The sequence below is a fragment of the Pleurodeles waltl genome, chromosome 3_1 (assembly GCF_031143425.1).
Source record: "Pleurodeles waltl isolate 20211129_DDA chromosome 3_1, aPleWal1.hap1.20221129, whole genome shotgun sequence".
In the NCBI taxonomy this organism is placed as follows: domain Eukaryota; kingdom Metazoa; phylum Chordata; class Amphibia; order Caudata; family Salamandridae; genus Pleurodeles; species Pleurodeles waltl.
Window position 1 is genome coordinate 1,548,595,326 of NC_090440.1, and position 17,056 is coordinate 1,548,612,381.

Genomic DNA, 17,056 nt, shown 5'->3' on the forward strand with positions numbered 1-17,056 from the left:
GCACCCAGATGATAGTGTTTCTACCCTGATAAGGAGGAAGAAGGCAGGCTCATGTCATATGTGTGCTTTTAAACTAGTTGGCAATAAGACATTTGACTAAGGTAAATCTGCATTTTTGACGGGTTGTGCTCAGAATTAGGAACAGTATACACCTAATGGCCCCATAGGAGCTGTAAGGGGGGAACCTAAGCATATGGAGGCTGTGGGCCTTGAGACTACTTAAGAGAAGGCATGGGGTCCCCTGGTTACGACTCTGGAGAATATTGAAGCATGGTGCAAACGCTGGGTGTTTCTGTAATCACCAGGGTAAATGATCAACATCATAAGGTGAACCCGGTCATTCTTGATCAGTGCTCAACCAGGATGCACAATGAAGGGTGAGGGAGGGGCAGGGGAAGGGGTCAGGGGCTGGGGTGGAATGTTCATGTGAGGGACATTTCACCCAGTGAGTTAAAGTTGGTGCCTAGTCTTAACGCCACTAATAGAGATGCTCAGGTCTTTTAGCTCCCACTGGATTGTACGCCTTAAGTAATCGTTCTAAAGAATGTCCCAATTCTATCCCCACTCAAGGAATAAAATGACCAATTGAAGAATAAAGTGATACAGTGGTTTACTAAGTCTCTTGTGGGTGTCTCCAGTGATGCACTTTTTAGAAGCATAATTGGTGTAAGAAGGGTTCGCTGGGTGGGACATATACGAAAGAGGGTGCCTGGTGATTGTGTGGTTCGTTAATTTCCAAGTTCCATGTTTGGTGGGGTGGATTTTGGATAGGCCTAATAACCAACAGAACATCTTACACAGCATCCAAGCTGCTCCTCTGGGAAATTCTTACCAGCCTAGTCTGTCTGACAGGGTTTATGCACCGAGAAGTAATAACTTTGTCCTAATCCATAATCGTTATGTTGCACTAGAGGAGATAGACTGACTCCCTGAGGTGGATGAGATTGTTCCATTAAGCACCAGAAGTAAAAGCATGATTAATGGTGAGGGCAAGCTAGACTCTTGTATGGGTGGTATCACTTCTAGTGACAGTTTCAGTATATCACTGTCAAATTTGGCACTAATGAGGGAATGTCACGCTATCACCCTGTTGGAAGTGCAATTCGCTAGGAATCATTCTTGTGAGTTAGGTAATAGAACTTCAGCTTCTAACACTAGTAGGGGGCTCTCTCCTGATCTTAATGTACTCTTTTGGATTATTGCTGGTATTAGAGGCAAAGAGACCGATAGAAACTAGCTGTCTCTGATTATTAACCAGCAGATAGTCTGTTTCCAGGAAACCTGGCCTGGGTTAAAACAGATGTTCATATAAATGGTTTCCTGTCAATCTCATCTCATGCCACACCGTCTTCTGCAGGGAGAGACTCCTAACACTTAGTAGCACTGCCTTGATGGCAAAAGTGGTTAAGGTTAGGATTGAGCCTCCTTTTTTCAGTTGATCGTATTGTCTATGAACGGGTTTCCTCCAATTTTTATCATAATAATTATATTCAAAGCAATGTCCAATTGTAGACTCTCTTGCGCACAGCATTGAAAAAATGGTAACAGGGTGATCCTATAGTTGTGTGGGGGGTGATTTTAACCTCAAATCTTGTCTCATTGGGTACGGTAGGGTGTGCGGGGTACCTGTTTATGAATCCTCCGATCTTTCACATTTTGTACACAATCCCTGTGGGGAAAGATTAAATACATTGTTGTGGGTATATGATGTAATTTTGGGCACTGATTTATTGACAAGACACGCTGCCCAACAGGCAACATATGCAGAGAGGGGCAGAGGATTCGTAATTTACTTTGTTATTATCTCCAAGTTTTGGGTTAACAATGTTAATTTTCAGGTCCTGGATAACACCCTGAGTAACCATAATCCGCTAGTGTTTAGCCTTTATGTTGGTCTAGTGAGGTCTTGAGGCGAAAGGAAGGAATGTTCTATTGACTATATGAGAAATAAGGGTGTGCAAAGAAAGTGGTGGGATGTTGATCCTGAGGTTTTCTTGGCTTAACTGGTGGGGGAAAATAGGGATACGTTTGACCTTAGTACTAACCTCGGTCCTAGTTTGGTTTTGGACGCATTTACGGACAACTGTGCGTCAACCAAGGTACTTCTATCTTTAACCTCCAGATCTTACCCACAGAAGCCTGTGAAATGGTTTGACAAGGCCAGTTCACGAGCCCATGGAGACTTGATCTGGACTTTGAAAAACAATCTTAGGATCCCAGCAGAAGTAAAGAAATGTAGGTCAGCGTATAAAGAAGCTATCAGGTTGAGAAAAACTGAAATTAGGTGGGGGGAGGTGTGGGAGAAGTTGGCCCATGCTGCTGCAGCAAAAGATCCATCCCAGTTTTGGAAGGTGGTCAATTCTCCTTTTTTCATACCTAATGCTAATAATGGGACAGATGTTACCACTCCAGAGTATCTCTGGACAGACTATCTTATAAACATACAGGAACGCAATGGGGCTGAATCGTCTGGATGTTTTTTTTTTTTAATTCCTAGTCCAGGAACTAGTGAACTAGTGATGAGTTAGCTACCAATCTTAAAGATGTATTTTCAACTATTAAGTGGTCTCCTTCGAACAAAGTCCCAGGTCCCAATAGTGTTATGGTCAAACTCTTTAAGGGTAACCTTGAGCTCTGGGTGCCAATTTTATGAAATGTTTTCAGAAGTGCCATTAGTACTACTCCCCTTGCAGCATGGTCAAGGGCAACTATTGTCCTGAAATTTAAAAAAGATAATCAGAATGACTCCTACTGCTATCGCAGCACAGCTCTCATTGATGTCACTGCTAAAGTTTTGGGTAGAAGCCTCCTGGACCACCCACCTTTAAAGTTGGGCTATTGATAATTGCATTTCTGTCACCAGTCCAATATGGATTAAGAGGTGGGTTGTGCACTCAGGATCAATGTTTGAATTTCCACTTGTTGAAGGAGAAGTATGTAAGCGCCAGGGAGTGGTGTCTCAACCTGGCGTTTCTGGACCTCAGTTCAGCATTCGACAATGTCATTAGGAGCAAACTATGGGAGATGCTGCTCAGTCGAGGTGCGTACGCTAAAGTAGTTCATCTCCGGGCATAACTACACTGTAATGTTGAAGCCAGGGTTAGATATGGGCCCAATGGGGTATGTACACCTTTTATTAAGACTGGAAAGGAGGTCAGGAAGGGGGTGTCCTGGCTCCCATTCATTTTAGTTTTTATATTAATGATTAGGAGGATTTATTTTTAGGGAAGGTTGAGGCAGATACTCCTAAGATAGGGATATATCACTAACCTGTTCTTCTCTATGCTGATGTTTTCCTTCTTATGTCACAGACTGGTATGGGCCTTCAAAAGTTGATAATTTTGTGGACTTTATGCGTTCCCTGGGCCTCTCCACCAATAAGGCGAAATCTTATGTGATAGTCTGTGGACGTCCTAAAAGTAGAATTGTCCCCTTCCATATTGGGGATACTTATCTTAAATGTGTGACCACATTTTCCTATCTAAGTGTGCCTTTTGACAACAGAAGTAAGTGGGACCACCTTAATTCTGCTAAAATCATCCAGTATGAGCACGCAGTGGCATCCTTACAAAGGTTTGCTTCTAGACTAGGATCAATGCCACTTGAAGAGTTTATAACTAATTATAAAGCCAGGCCCACTTCTATGGCCACATGGGGCTATAGTGATATGTTCACCTAAACTCTTAGGAAATTGTTGTCACTCCCCAGTGGTATACCTGCTGCCTTAGTTCATGAGGATTTAGGTCTCCCATTTTTGGAGGACATAGATTAGTTGGCCCCTATAGCAATGTGGCTTTCAGTATGGATGAGGCCCGAAGTGGCATTAACTCAGACTTTAATCCTAGATTGTCTAAATCTTGATGAGATATATATTGTCATGTTTGTGAAGGAAACTTTAGGTGCCATCAACAGATCTGAGCAATTTACGAATGCACAGTCCATAACCAAATTGGTTAGCACAGCGGCAAAGAGCAAAGTAGCAATTTGGCTAAGGGAAGAAAGGTGTGATTATGACTGAGGTAGGGGAATGGTGTTGGCGTGTCTTCACCCCTGCACAACACCCAAAGTTGAGCCATACCTACTAAGAGTGCCACAGCACCATAGGTATTATTTAGTTAGGTATTGGTTAGGTCTGGCTCATCTTTTGGTAGTTTATCCGTCGTAAGTGTACTCTTCAAAGGACGAATACCATGTCCATGTGATTCCCATACACCTCAATCAGTTACATATGCTTTTTCGTGGACTATATTATGAGTAGATGAGTATATTAAGCCTAATACTTAGGGCTTCAAATATTAGGCATTGTAAGGAAGCAAGGACTTACCTTCGATTGTTGCAAACAGATCTAGTTTGTGACACTGTCTATCATTTTTTCTCCTCTGAAAAATTCTTGGTAAAGGAATTATCTTAGGGGGAAACCTGCTGATTGCATTTGCAATTTTGTGACGTGGGTTTTATCTGAGATTTGATAATGCATCTCTATATTTCTCTAGATTTAGCTTGCCACAATTTTGTCTTATATTTTTAAAAATAATTTTATGAAATATTGTTTTTAGGTCGACATTCTTTTAGGTTATTGATGAATATGTATGATACATTGATTTAAATTGTATTTAATGACATTTGTGTCATTTTATTTCTCCTTTCTGTGGTCCTGTATATTTACTCCAGTGGCCGAAATAAAGTATTTCTTGGCTTAACAAACTGTCTTAGAAAGAGGAGAAGTAGATGGCTATTGATAAAAAAAAAAAAAGGAAAGAAGAAGACAGGAGATGGTAGCAATCATGGAAACCATCAAACAAAAAAATGGTAGATCCTTCTGGAACATTATCAGGAAATGTAGTAGTAGCACATGTGAACTCAAAACTAATAACATTTCTAGTGAGGAATGGTGCAACTATATCTCCTCATTGTATGCTTTGAATATCTCAGGGAACTTTTTCATGGGATTGTGGTAGGCTACTGACGGTACAGAGGACTCGGAGTCGGAGATAAGGTAAGTGATATTTATTTATATAAGTAGATGGTGCAGTTCCAGTGACGGAGGGGGAAAAAAAGGAAAAGACTGTGGTGACTGTGGGTCTGGATGAGTCTTCTTGTCTGCTATTAACCGTCTCTGCTTCTCTCTTCTTTTAGGTTTTGGATGGACGTCAGCTCATCTTGTCTCCTGTGGATACCGGAAAAAGAACATAGGGTAGGACAAAGGTAAGTCGGTTGTGGGGTAATTTTGAGGGTTCTGTTGTTATTGGCATGCAAGGGAAAAGGGTACTCTGGGTTGGAGGGAGAAGGGTAGCGGGGAAGTGTCCAGTCGTGAGGGTGTGGGTCACACGTGCTGTTGGCAGGTACTATCACTCTCTTTCTCTACGTCCTGACCAATAGTGCTCTCAGGTGCTAACCCGGTGCCCCTTCCCTGTCCCAACCCCGACCCTCCCCTCGTGTGCCCGATTCCCTTTGCTTGCTACCTTTTAGATATGTTAGGGGTTTGGAGTCCTATAAAGGACCGTACCTTGCTGAGCCACGACCCTCCAGGGTCGTGGCTGGACTCGCAGGCCTTGGTTTCTGGGTTCCTTGAGGGCTTCTCGGCACCTCTCTCCGTTGTCTCTTCCTGAGGGAAATGTTTGTTTTCGGCGCCCGGCGTTTCTTCTGGGTCAAACTCTCTCCTCTCCGCGTTCGGCGTCCTTTCCTCGGTTCTCTGCTTCTCCGCCTCCCGAAACTCCTCCTCTCCCTTTTTAGAGTCCGTCTTCTCTGTCATACACGAAACCCAGAAATCCACGTTTGACGCGTCTGCGAGCGTTCCCATGTCGTCATCGGAACGCGGACGTCTCTCCAGAGAGGTGTGTGGCTGGCGCCAGCTCCGGGAGCTACTAGACGCGGTCGAGGAGACCCGTCTCCAGGGATATAGTTTGTTAAACTCCAGTCTTAGTTATACGGATGGGGCTATCCTTCCTTATCCATCTAAGTCACAAATTAAGAAAATTCTTCTGGGTACAAGGTGTACAGGGTAAGAGAGACTGACCAGTTTCTTATTACTGATTACTGTTAATAGTTAGAGGCCAATTTATGGGAGACTTATTTGGCTCCTTTGTTTAAGTTCTGCTACATATCCGGGGAGATACCCAAGTCCTGGAGGGGCAGTATTATACTCTCTCTACACAATAAAGGCCCCAATAACATCCCTAGGAATTATAGAAAATTACGTTCCTAGACGCAACTGGGAAAATCTTTGCAAAGACTGCACTGAATCAACTACAGGAATGGGTAAAAGAAATGCAGATCCTGCCCCTGGAACAGGCTGGCTTCAGACCAAATTGCTCCACCATAGATAACGTAACCATACTACACATTATTGTGGAAAGTATGTCCAGAAACATGGTATGCCTGTTTACAGGACATTTACTGATTTTTCTACCACCTTCAACCGCGTGAACAGGCACACCCTGTGGAGGAAACTCAGATTTGGGTACTCCAGAGGGTCTACTAAAAGTAATAACAGCCCTGCATATGGACACATGGTGTCAAGTTATGCTAGAGGGTAATAGTGGCTTTACGCAAAAAACTGAAACAAACAATGGCCTATTAGCACCCCTTCTTTTTTCATTATACATCACTTGACTTACTGCAGTAGATGGACTCTGTAGAAGGAGATTCCCCAATGGTTGGGTCTTACCGGATGGGGACTCCCCTATACGCAGAAGACATTGTATTACTGGACCTGAGCCCTAAAGTTTTGCAGAAACTCATTCATTGTCTAACAGCCTATGCTGAGAGACATTACCTAAAAGTCAACACAAACAAAAGTAAAGTAATAAAATTTCACAGGAAGGGCTGTAATCCAAAGACTAAATATAGATGGCTCTTGGGTACCGTACCTTTAGTAGTTAAATATTATCCATACTACAACTATTTCAGCCATTTTAACTGAGAAAGAACATATTGTCCATCTGACAAATAAGGCGTTGTACCACGCAAAAGCACTTACAGCACTTTATAGTGCTATAGGCTGAAGGCATTTTAGTAATTTACTTACCATTTACAAGATGAAAGTTACACCCACACTATTATATGGGGTGGAATCAATAAATATTAAGCACTTGTACTTTATGCACAAAGTAGAAGGGAAAATCTTGTGATCAATTTGTAACTCAAACACCATGGCACCAACAGAGGCACTACGCATTGAAATGGGCTGGTCAGTGCCTTTGTAAGGGGTTTGGCAGCAATAATATGCAGGGGTTATCATCTTATGCGTTCAAAGGAGAACTCTCTAAGGAAAATTACAAGTATTGAATGTTTCACTTCGGTAAGGGTTGACCATACTATCATGGCGAATCTTATTCACTCACTTTAGACTGAAACTGGTAGATTTGCAAGATAGGAGATATTGCACTCTCAGAGGCTACCTAAAGTCTACCATGAAACCTAGTTCTATAAAACAGGATAGTCACCACTGTGGGAGACTAAAAAGGCTGGGGGGAGTAATAAAGACAGGAAGTGTTTCCGCGCCACAGCACAATTAAGATGGAGTTTGGAGAATGGGGTCCATCGCTGCATGCTTATGTTTAGAATAAATTGCCTCCCTTTAAGCTGTGTTGTGGATGCGTGGCGGTGAATAAGTTCGGTTGACAGGAGGTGTAGCTTGTGCAAGGGTGCAGTTCAGACGGTTGATCAAGTATTATTTGATTTGTCCTGTTCTAAAATTTTCTAGATGCTGTTTTTGAAAACCCCTGCTTATGAAATATGGTATGAAATCGGCTTGTGCAGCCACTCAGTTTCTATATGAACTGGTTAATAAAATAATGTGCTATAGAATTTGTTTATTTTCAAGAGTTTTTTTAAAGTATGTATAAACTTCTGTCTTATGTGGTCAAATTCACAAAATCATTACTATAAGTGAATTTAATTCTGCTGTATTACGTTTTAATTCCTTAAATGTTTTACCGTTGATCTCTTTGTAGATCTAAAAACTTTTGTAAATTTTGAATGTATGCCCTGTCTGAATAACCTCCCTAAGAACATTGGTCTGGGCCTTCAAGGGGGGTTTCTGGAGATCAAGGACTTTGCCACCCTATGCATCGCCATGGCATAAGCCCTCTCCTCAGTGGCACAACCTGGGGGCAAGAGGAGCCAGTGACTCAGGGGAGATATCAAGGCCATTAACCTCCCAGATCATCATAACAATTTACCTCATGGTATGGTGGGCTAATCTCATCAACTGCATCACCCATCCAAATCTGTGCTGCACAGGATGGAGGAAGTGTAGTCACAAGAGCAGCCCGCGGCTTCATTCAAAGTCAGACCTTCTCCCACTCGATGACAAGAGAGAAGGACTGGAGCCCCATCTTCCGGCAATAATAGAGTTTGCATCAGCAGCAAAGTATTGGGAGTAAACGGGGAATGTGGCGGTAGGAGGCGGGTCAGGACTGGGGCTGGAGGCACCACCGTAGTGAGCTCAGAGGGTCCAGCCGGCGACTAGGGTAAACCCACTGATGGTAATCCATGGGCCTGCAGGTGCACCAGAGGGAGTCGGCAAGGATACAAAGAGTAAGAGCATGTGTAGGAAGTTGGCTCGGTATATACTATCTCAAAGTTAAGAGATAGTGTGTACAGAGTCAATGGGTTCCCCTTAGAGGTAAGACAGTGGCAAGATTAGATAATTCTAATGCTCTATTTTGTGGTAGTGTGGTCGAGCAGTAGGCTTATCAGAGGGTAGTGTTAAGCATTTGTTGTACACACACAATAAATGAGGAACACACACTCAAAGACTTACTCCAGGCCAATAGGTTTTGTATAGAAAAATATTTTTTCTTAATTTATTTTAAGAACCACAAGTTCAAGATTTGAAGTAAATACATAAAATGCAAGGTACTCCACACAGGTAAGTTACAAACTTTGAATAAGAGCAATAACATATACAGTTTGTTAAAATGACAATAAGCTATTTTAAAAGTAGACAATGCAAAAATCAACAGTTCCTGGGGGAGGTAAGTATTGGTTAGATTGTGAAGTAAGTAAGACACTTACAAGTCTCAGTTTCTGGGCATAGGCAGCTCACTGTTGGGGGGTCAAGGCAACACCAAAGTTACCACACCAGCAGCTCGGGCCGGTCAGGTGCAGAGGTCAAAGATGTGCCCAAAACACATAGGCGCCTATGGAGAACAGGGGTGTTACGGTTCCAGTCTGCCAGCAGGTAAGTACCCGCATCCTCGGGGGAGCAGACCAGGGGTGTTTTGCAGAGCAATGGGGGGACACAAGTAGGCACACAAAACACACCCTCAGCGGCACAGGGGCGGCCGGGTGCAGTGTGCAAAACAGGCGTCGGGTTTTGTATAGGAAACAATGGAGGGACCCCAGGGTCACTAGCGGTGCAGGCAGGCACAGGGGGAGCTTCTTGGGCCAGCCACCACCTGGGCTACGCAGAGGGTCGTCTGGGGGTCACTCCTGCACTGAGGTTCGGTTCCTTCTCGTCATGGGGGCTGCGGATGCAGTGCTTGGTCCAGGTGTCGGGCCCCTTGGCAGTCGTGGTCAGGGGGAGCATCTGGATTCTCTCTACAGGCATCGCTGTGGTGGTCCAGGGGGGTCGTCTCGGGCTACTCACAGGGTCACAGTCGCTGGGGAGTTCTCACTGTGGTGTAGGTTCTCTGGATCTGGAGCCGGGGGCAGAGTGTGAAGTCTCACACTTCCGGCGGGAAGAGTGAGGTCTTTAAAGTTGTGGAAAAGTTGCAAGAATGTTGCTGTTTGTTGAGCGGAGCTGCTGCTCACAGGAGTTTCTTGGTCCTGGGATTCAGGGCAGTCCTCTGAGGCTTCAGAGGTCACTCGTTCCTGTGGGATGCATTGCTGGTTGCAGATTTTCGAGTCAGGTCGGTAGGGCTGGGGCCAATGCAGTTGTCTTCCGTCGTCTCTGCAGGCTTGTAGGTCAGCAGTCCTTCTTTTTAGTTCAGGTTGCAGGAATCTGATTTCCTTTGTTCTTAGGTGCCCCTAAATACTAAATTTGTGTTTAGGTCTGGGAGGGCAGTAGACAATGGCTACTGTCGTGGAGGGTGGCTACACCCTCTTTGTGCCTCCTCCCTGAGCGGAGGGGGGCACATCCCTATTCCTATTGGGGAATCCTCCAAAATCAAGATGGAGTATTTCTAAAGGCAGGGGTCACCTCAGTTCAGGACACCTTAGGGGATGTCCTGACTGGTGGGTGACTCCTTCTTGTTTTTCTCATTATCTGCCCTGGACTTGCTGCCAAAAGTGGGGGCTGTGTCCAGGGGGCAGGCATCTCCACTAGCTGACTGCTAGGTGTTACAGTTCCTGCAGGGGGGGAGGTGTTAAGCATCTCCACCCAGTGCAGGCTTTGTTTCTGGCCTCAGAGAGCACAAAGGCTCTCACCACATGGGGTCAGAAACTCGTCTCTCAGCAGCAGGTTGGCACAGACCAGTCATTTCTGCACTGAACAATTGGGTAAAATACAAGGGGCATCTCTAAGATGCCCTCTGTGTCCATTGTTTAATAGATCCAACACTGGCATCAGTGTGGGTTCATCATTCTGAGAAGTTTGATACCAAACTTCCCAGTATTCAGTGTAGCCATTATGGAGCTGTGGAGTTCGTTTTGACAAACTCCCAGACCATATACTTAATATGGCCACACTGTACTTACAATGTCTAAGAATAGACTTAGACACTGTAAGGGCATATTGCTCATGCAGCTATGCCCTCACCTGTGGTATAGTGCACCCTGCCTTAGGGCTCTAAGGCTTGCTAGAGGGGTGACTCACCTATGCCACAGGCAGCATTTTGTGTGCATGGCATCCTGAGGGGATGCCATGTCGACTTTGCCTTTTTCTCCCCACCAACACACATAATCTACAATGGCAGTGTGCATGTGTTAGGTGAGGGGTCTCTTAAGGTGGCACAACGTGTGCTTCAGCCCTTAGGGACCTTCCTTGGTCACAGGGCCCTTAGTACCACCAGTACCTTTTACAAGGGACTTTTCTGTGTGCCAGGGATGTGCCAATTGTGGAACAATGGTACATTTTTAAGTGAAGAACACTCGTGCTGAGGCCTGGTTAGCAGGGTCCCAGCACACTTCTCAGTCATATCGTCATGAATATCAGGCAAAAAGTGGGGGGTAACTGCAACAGGGAGCCATTTTCCTACAGCATGGCCACATAGAACTCTTCTGTCAGTTTAGGAGTGTCGGTCAGCCCAGTAAACTCAGTTTGTGCCGGAATAAGTTATATGATTGGCTCCGAAGTCGAATGACTCCAGGAATGATATTGTGACATATGGTACTGTTCCAGCGCCTTCTGAGGGGGGTGTGACTGGCAGGAAAGGACAGAGTTCTGTTTAGATTTCTTGTGGTTATTCCTCAATTTACCCAAAGACGTTGATCAAGAAGAAAACTGACCTCTGTAACAACTCCTACATCTTCTGAATCTCAAACAGGATCAAGACCGAACTTTCGACTCGGACCAGTCTCATCGCAATCTTCTACTGTCTCGTATGGACTTCAGACATGCAGTCGCTACAAGCCCTAGTAACATGGCTCGATCTCAGACACCATAGACAAATCTGATGAAGACTAGTCACAGATATTTTTTGTGATAGTCCTTACGGGGCTTTAAGCCTGTTGTTATTGGAGATGAGATGTCCCTTGCACACTGTATAAAGAAATGTTTTGATCAAGGTAAGTTCTTAAAGAGATGAGAGATAGCTCCGGACCTGTGTCCATGTGGAGTTGCACCTTTATAGGGTCCGCATGTAATTTCCGGAACAGCGTCAAAGAGGAGCCACAAGGCACCACCTACCGTCACACAAAGGTATTGCTGGAAAGTTTCCAAACCCAGTCTGATGCCTGGGAAATATTCAAAAGGTGAGGATTCTATGGTTTGAAGTCTCTGGGAGAAAGCAAGAGATGGAAACATGTGGAACATAACTCTGCTGGAGATAACAAGTTTTCAGATCTGTCCCCAGTTTTTAATCTAAAGCCAGCTCAGAGTCTACGTCCCCCAAGTTCCTGACAAATGGCACAGGTTGAGGGGACTTCATGAACACGTCTTTCTAAAGGAGCTTTACAGATTATCCAGAGGTGGCTCCTTCGCTATGGCAAAGGAGCGTTGCTCACCTGGCCAAGAGCCAGGAGATGATAAATAAAACGAGTTACAATATTGTTTCGTTTTTTATCTGCTGGCTCAGCCAGCAGTACAGGGAGGGCCGGGCCATGAGAGGTGGGATGGGTAAGGATTAGAGAGTGCAACTAAGTGCACATGTGTGTTTAACAGGCCGTCTCAGGCCAGCCAAACACACATGCACACTTAGGTTTCTCCAGCCTGGATGTGTATACAGCTGGGCTGAAGAAACTGCACAGACCCCAGGGTTGTGTCTGATTGGGTGGCCAAGCCGCTCGACCAATCCTTGTGCTGCTTTCATGCTATATTTAGCTTGAGAGCAGCGCCAGGATTACTGGGGAGCCTGTGCTGGTTTCTCAGTTAATGCTGGGACACCAGAAGAGTAGCGAGGTGGCAGGAGACAGAGATGGAGTTTAGGTAGTTATTTATTTTTGTATTCCCCCCCCCCCCCCCCCCCCCATCTACTCCCCTTGAGATTACCCATCACTACTGGATTTTCCCCTACCCCTATGTACTCATCACCAGTTTAAATCCCACCAAATATAAGAGCTGAACCTCTTGCCTCACAGGCCCTGACCGTCCACAACTTCAGACCCTGATCATCCAGAAAATGGATTGGCAATCATCAGGACCTGCCACATGCTCTTTAATTAGCAGTACAAAGCAGCAATCCGTTGCTTACAAAATAATTAAATCATTTCTAACAATTTCTTTAAAAAAAAAAATATTTTTTACAGCTGACAAGAGGATATGTCTCCTTAACCATATTACTAGGCGACTGCACCAATAATCGAAGGCCAATTTGAACAGATAAGTATCAAAAAGTTTCCTAATATGAAGTATCCTGGTGGGGATTCCATGGATGGCTGACAGAGGTCCAGTGATTCGGGCTCTGTACATCAAGGGTCCTGCCATTTGTTTTGCTACTTGAAATGAGGATGGTGAATAGCCAGGGTGTTGCACGAATGAAGGTCATTGGTTGAACCATACTGTAGTGGGCAACCTCTGAAGGCTTCTCAGACACTAGCTTCAAATATACTTGTGTAGGCTTCAAATTACGTTTGTTTGAATTGTATTCTATACTCCTGGAGCAAGGGTATGCTTTCAAAACGAGTTTCCAGCACTTTTACTTTTTCATGTTAAGGTACAATCTAGATTATTAATTTTGACTCATTGGAGCCTATCGATTTTTATGGAGTAAAATGTATAATACAGTGACCAGCTATCGGTTAAACCAGTTATCAATTTCATTATTCCCTTACACTGTTCTATTATGCAAGTTGTAAATTATTAGAGTGAAGGTTTCTCTAGAAAACACTTAAACAATTTTCATGTGTTCATCTACTAGCATCCAGTATCAGGAGCATTCCAAAATAAGGCAAACTAGAGAGCCAAAAATCAGTGGGTTTACATAAGATAAGCACAAGAAATAAAATCAATGTAAGTAATCTGATTTAGACCAGTACCTGATCGATCATAACCGGAGGTTCTGAAGCCTCAAGTAAGCAATTCCATAAGTGAGAAAAATAAAGAAAGGATTACATTTCAAAAGATAAATTATGAGTTAACTGTACTAAGAAGGACACACCACTAAAAAAAATGCTTAACATGTTATGTATGCTTCTAAAACAGAATTTACTTGACCAGATCAGAGGATCTAGCCCACCTTTCCCGTTGTGAACTACAGTAGCTTCTCATTTGATTTTTACTTAAGAATTCTATAAAAAACAGGTGTGGAGAATTTAGTTAGAAAAAGTTATGTTCAGCTATATTTGCTGGTTGCTAATTAAATGTATTGTGAATAGGCTACTGCTGATAAAATATGGTATGACTACAACAGAATGCTATTTTGAAGAATCCTTTCCAGTGAAATCCCACTGTGATGAATGACTGATATTTCTGGAAAAAGACTCTTTAAACTAAAAAATAAATTATGAAGATGGACCATCTATTGACTCATTTGTCAAGGGACAAACAAAACAAACAAAAAAAACCACTTTAAAACTTCCTGGAATTCTCAAAATAAAGAGAATAAGAAGTAAAAGAAGTTTAAAAAGAAACAAAACAAGAAGAAAGAAAATATGGCCACCAATAATACAGAATTGCAAATGTCAATTTTTCCTTAAAAAAACCTCTGCAGGCAGACATCACAGAGTAGGTTTAAGGGAGACCAAATAAATAGGAAAGTAAGGTTAATGTACAACGGGTATGTTGAAGGTATAGAATAGAAGTATAATAAGGGGTGGAGTGGTGCAGACTGACCGAAATGGCACAAAATATGAAATCATTAAAAAAAAAAGACATTGCCATGCAGCAAGATGTGTGACAGGGTGTAAGGGGGGTTGGGAACAAGGATGGAGAGAAAGCAATACAGAGAAAAGTGTGATGGTGTGCCTACAGTTTAACATATTTGCCAGTCACTTTCAGACAGGAGGATCAAAATCAGCTGGAACACTTATCTCCCTCACACAACACATACTTAAAATAGACAGCAGTTTTGGAGCATATCTCAATTCACTGAACAGCAATTCACCTTAAAAAAACATGCACATTAAAGTAGCCTTCGATTCAATGACAAATTCCTTAAGCTGTATTTCATTACCTAACTTGCCCAGTACTCAGAATGGTCAAACTATTATTTTGGGAAATGCGGTGCATGTCTGCCAAGTTAGAAATATCTTCATATAACACAAATATTTCATACCACAATTCATGGTGATCAGTGTGAACTCAAAAAAACATAAAACTCTCTGAATTTTGAGAGCATTTATAAAGACATGTCCAGCCCAATATTGTGTATTGCCTAAATATTGAACAGTGCAAATAAATTGCTATTTAAGAGAAAACCAATTTCTGGAACCCTCAATGACCCAGATGGACACATATTACAATTAAGGTCTTATAATTTAGCTCCAACAAACGGTTAAAGTAAAGGTTTTGCTTTTTACTGTACCCAATTTGGCTCCTTTTTTAAGAAGTGTGATGACCACTGATGTATTTCGACATCCAATCGCTCTATCCAAAGGACGCATTCCACTGAAGTCAACATGCTCTATCATCGCACCCTGCCCCACCAAATACTGCACCTAGAAATACAAACAGACCATGATGAAAACCATCATTATTTACACTACATACCAAGTTTGGTTAAGTTTAATGCAGCACTCAGAATAATGATATATAGTTTTTTAATTTTTATTTTGTACCAGATTAACATTGTTTTCAGTGAGGGATGGCTGTAGATAGGGCTGCCACCTGGCAGGTTTTTTACTAGCATCACCAATATTTGAATGCCTGGCCGGTCCAAAAATTAGGAAAATCACTTAAAACCGGTATTTTTTCCACTTCTTAGTACATTCTTAAAACAGCAAATGAAGGAAGAAAGCACATTAAACGTGCTCTAGGTCCTCTTCTCAGTACATTCTTGAAACAGCAAATCTAAGAAAGCACTTTCTTTTTTTTTCTCAAGCTGCCTTAAGGATCCATGATTGATAATTAAAGTAAATAAAAATAGCAAAGTCATGTTAAAAACTAATACAGATAGATAAAGTTCTACTTAAGTATCATGTCTGGGTCTTTGCAAAATCTTAATACATGAACAAATGTCTGGTATTTTGCCTTTGGTAAAGGTGGCAACTCTAGCTGTAGGCGCATGTGTTCTGTAGCTAACCATTTTAGAGTGCAATTCTGCTTAGCAAATATTACACCTAGTGGTGGAATGACAGATATTTACTCCTATTGTAACAAACATTGTCCTCTTGTTAGTACTCATACTCAGTAGAAAACGCTTTGCAGCAATCACAATATACTGAGAGTTTTGCAATGGCCATTCTTATATTAAAATTGGATAATATGTGAAATCCTTGTGCTTTAGTGTAACAGCACTTTGGGTAAATCCTAACTGGTACATGTCACTTTACCCATCCTAGTAGCAAGTCATCCACCCACTGGAAACGTCATTCTAGCACTCTGCAACAAACAATGTGTATCAAATCCACTTGCAATGGTGATGACAGACTGAGCAACCTGTAGATAGAGACAATATTTAGAGGACTATGAACGCCTGTGTATTTGCAGGCTTTCACTTGACCTATAAATGGTCTGCAAATCGCAGAAATATATAAAACTTGCTATTACTCTGTCTCTGTACAAGTACTAGGATGTTTCTCTTTGGCATTTCAACATTCATAGTAGGGCCCGATTCCCACCATACCAAGACTGCGAAGGCTATCCCAGGAACAAAAAGAACAATTAGAAGACTCTGTAAAGTTACAGTTAATTAAAGCAGTCATTAAGGAATTAAACACAAACAAAATCCCAGGGAAAGATGTCCATCTGGTGGCATGGTATTAAGCCTAAAAATGCATGGTGGCCAATAAGATTCTACAAGTATATTAAAAGGCTCTACAGAAAGTATTTTATCAAGATCCATGAGAGGGCCAAATAGTTATACTGCTAAAAGAGGGATGGGGCAATGGGTAATAAGGTCAACCAGCCTCTCTCTCTGATTAATATCAACATCAATATATTAGATACATTAAAGGCGATACAACCTGAAGACTAATATTAGGCAGCCAGTAGATAGTGATCAGTGCAGAATCATACCAGGGAAAAGGATGGCTTTTAATACCAAACATCTGAGATACGTAATAGGTAAAACTACATACAGAAACGAGAAATGGCTTGGGTGTCACTAGACACAGAAAAAACCTTTGCCACTGTATCACAGCACTACTTGTTCCCAGCACTAGAGGCTATGAACTTCGGCCCAACTGTAATTGTTCTATTCTTAACACAAAACTAATGGAAAGGGTAAAGACCGATATGCTTATAGCTGAGGAATGGGAACAATGGAGGAGCATGTGACAAGGGTGTCTGGTGTCCCCATTACTGTTTGTTCTAGCAATAGAACCTTAAAGCATATTAGCACAAAGACTCATT

The 17,056-nt window shown here is 42.7% G+C and overlaps 1 protein-coding gene across 2 annotated transcripts in view; it reads right to left on the reverse strand.

Moving 5' to 3' along the window:
- TANC1 (tetratricopeptide repeat, ankyrin repeat and coiled-coil containing 1) overlaps positions 1-17,056 on the reverse strand; it is a 736,024-nt gene that overhangs the window by 122,014 nt on the left and 596,954 nt on the right. For both annotated transcript variants that reach the window (XM_069225129.1, XM_069225130.1), the window contains one exon: positions 15,069-15,201. In XM_069225129.1, the coding sequence (XP_069081230.1) occupies positions 15,069-15,201 (133 nt within the window). The remainder of the gene's footprint in view (positions 1-15,068; positions 15,202-17,056) is intronic.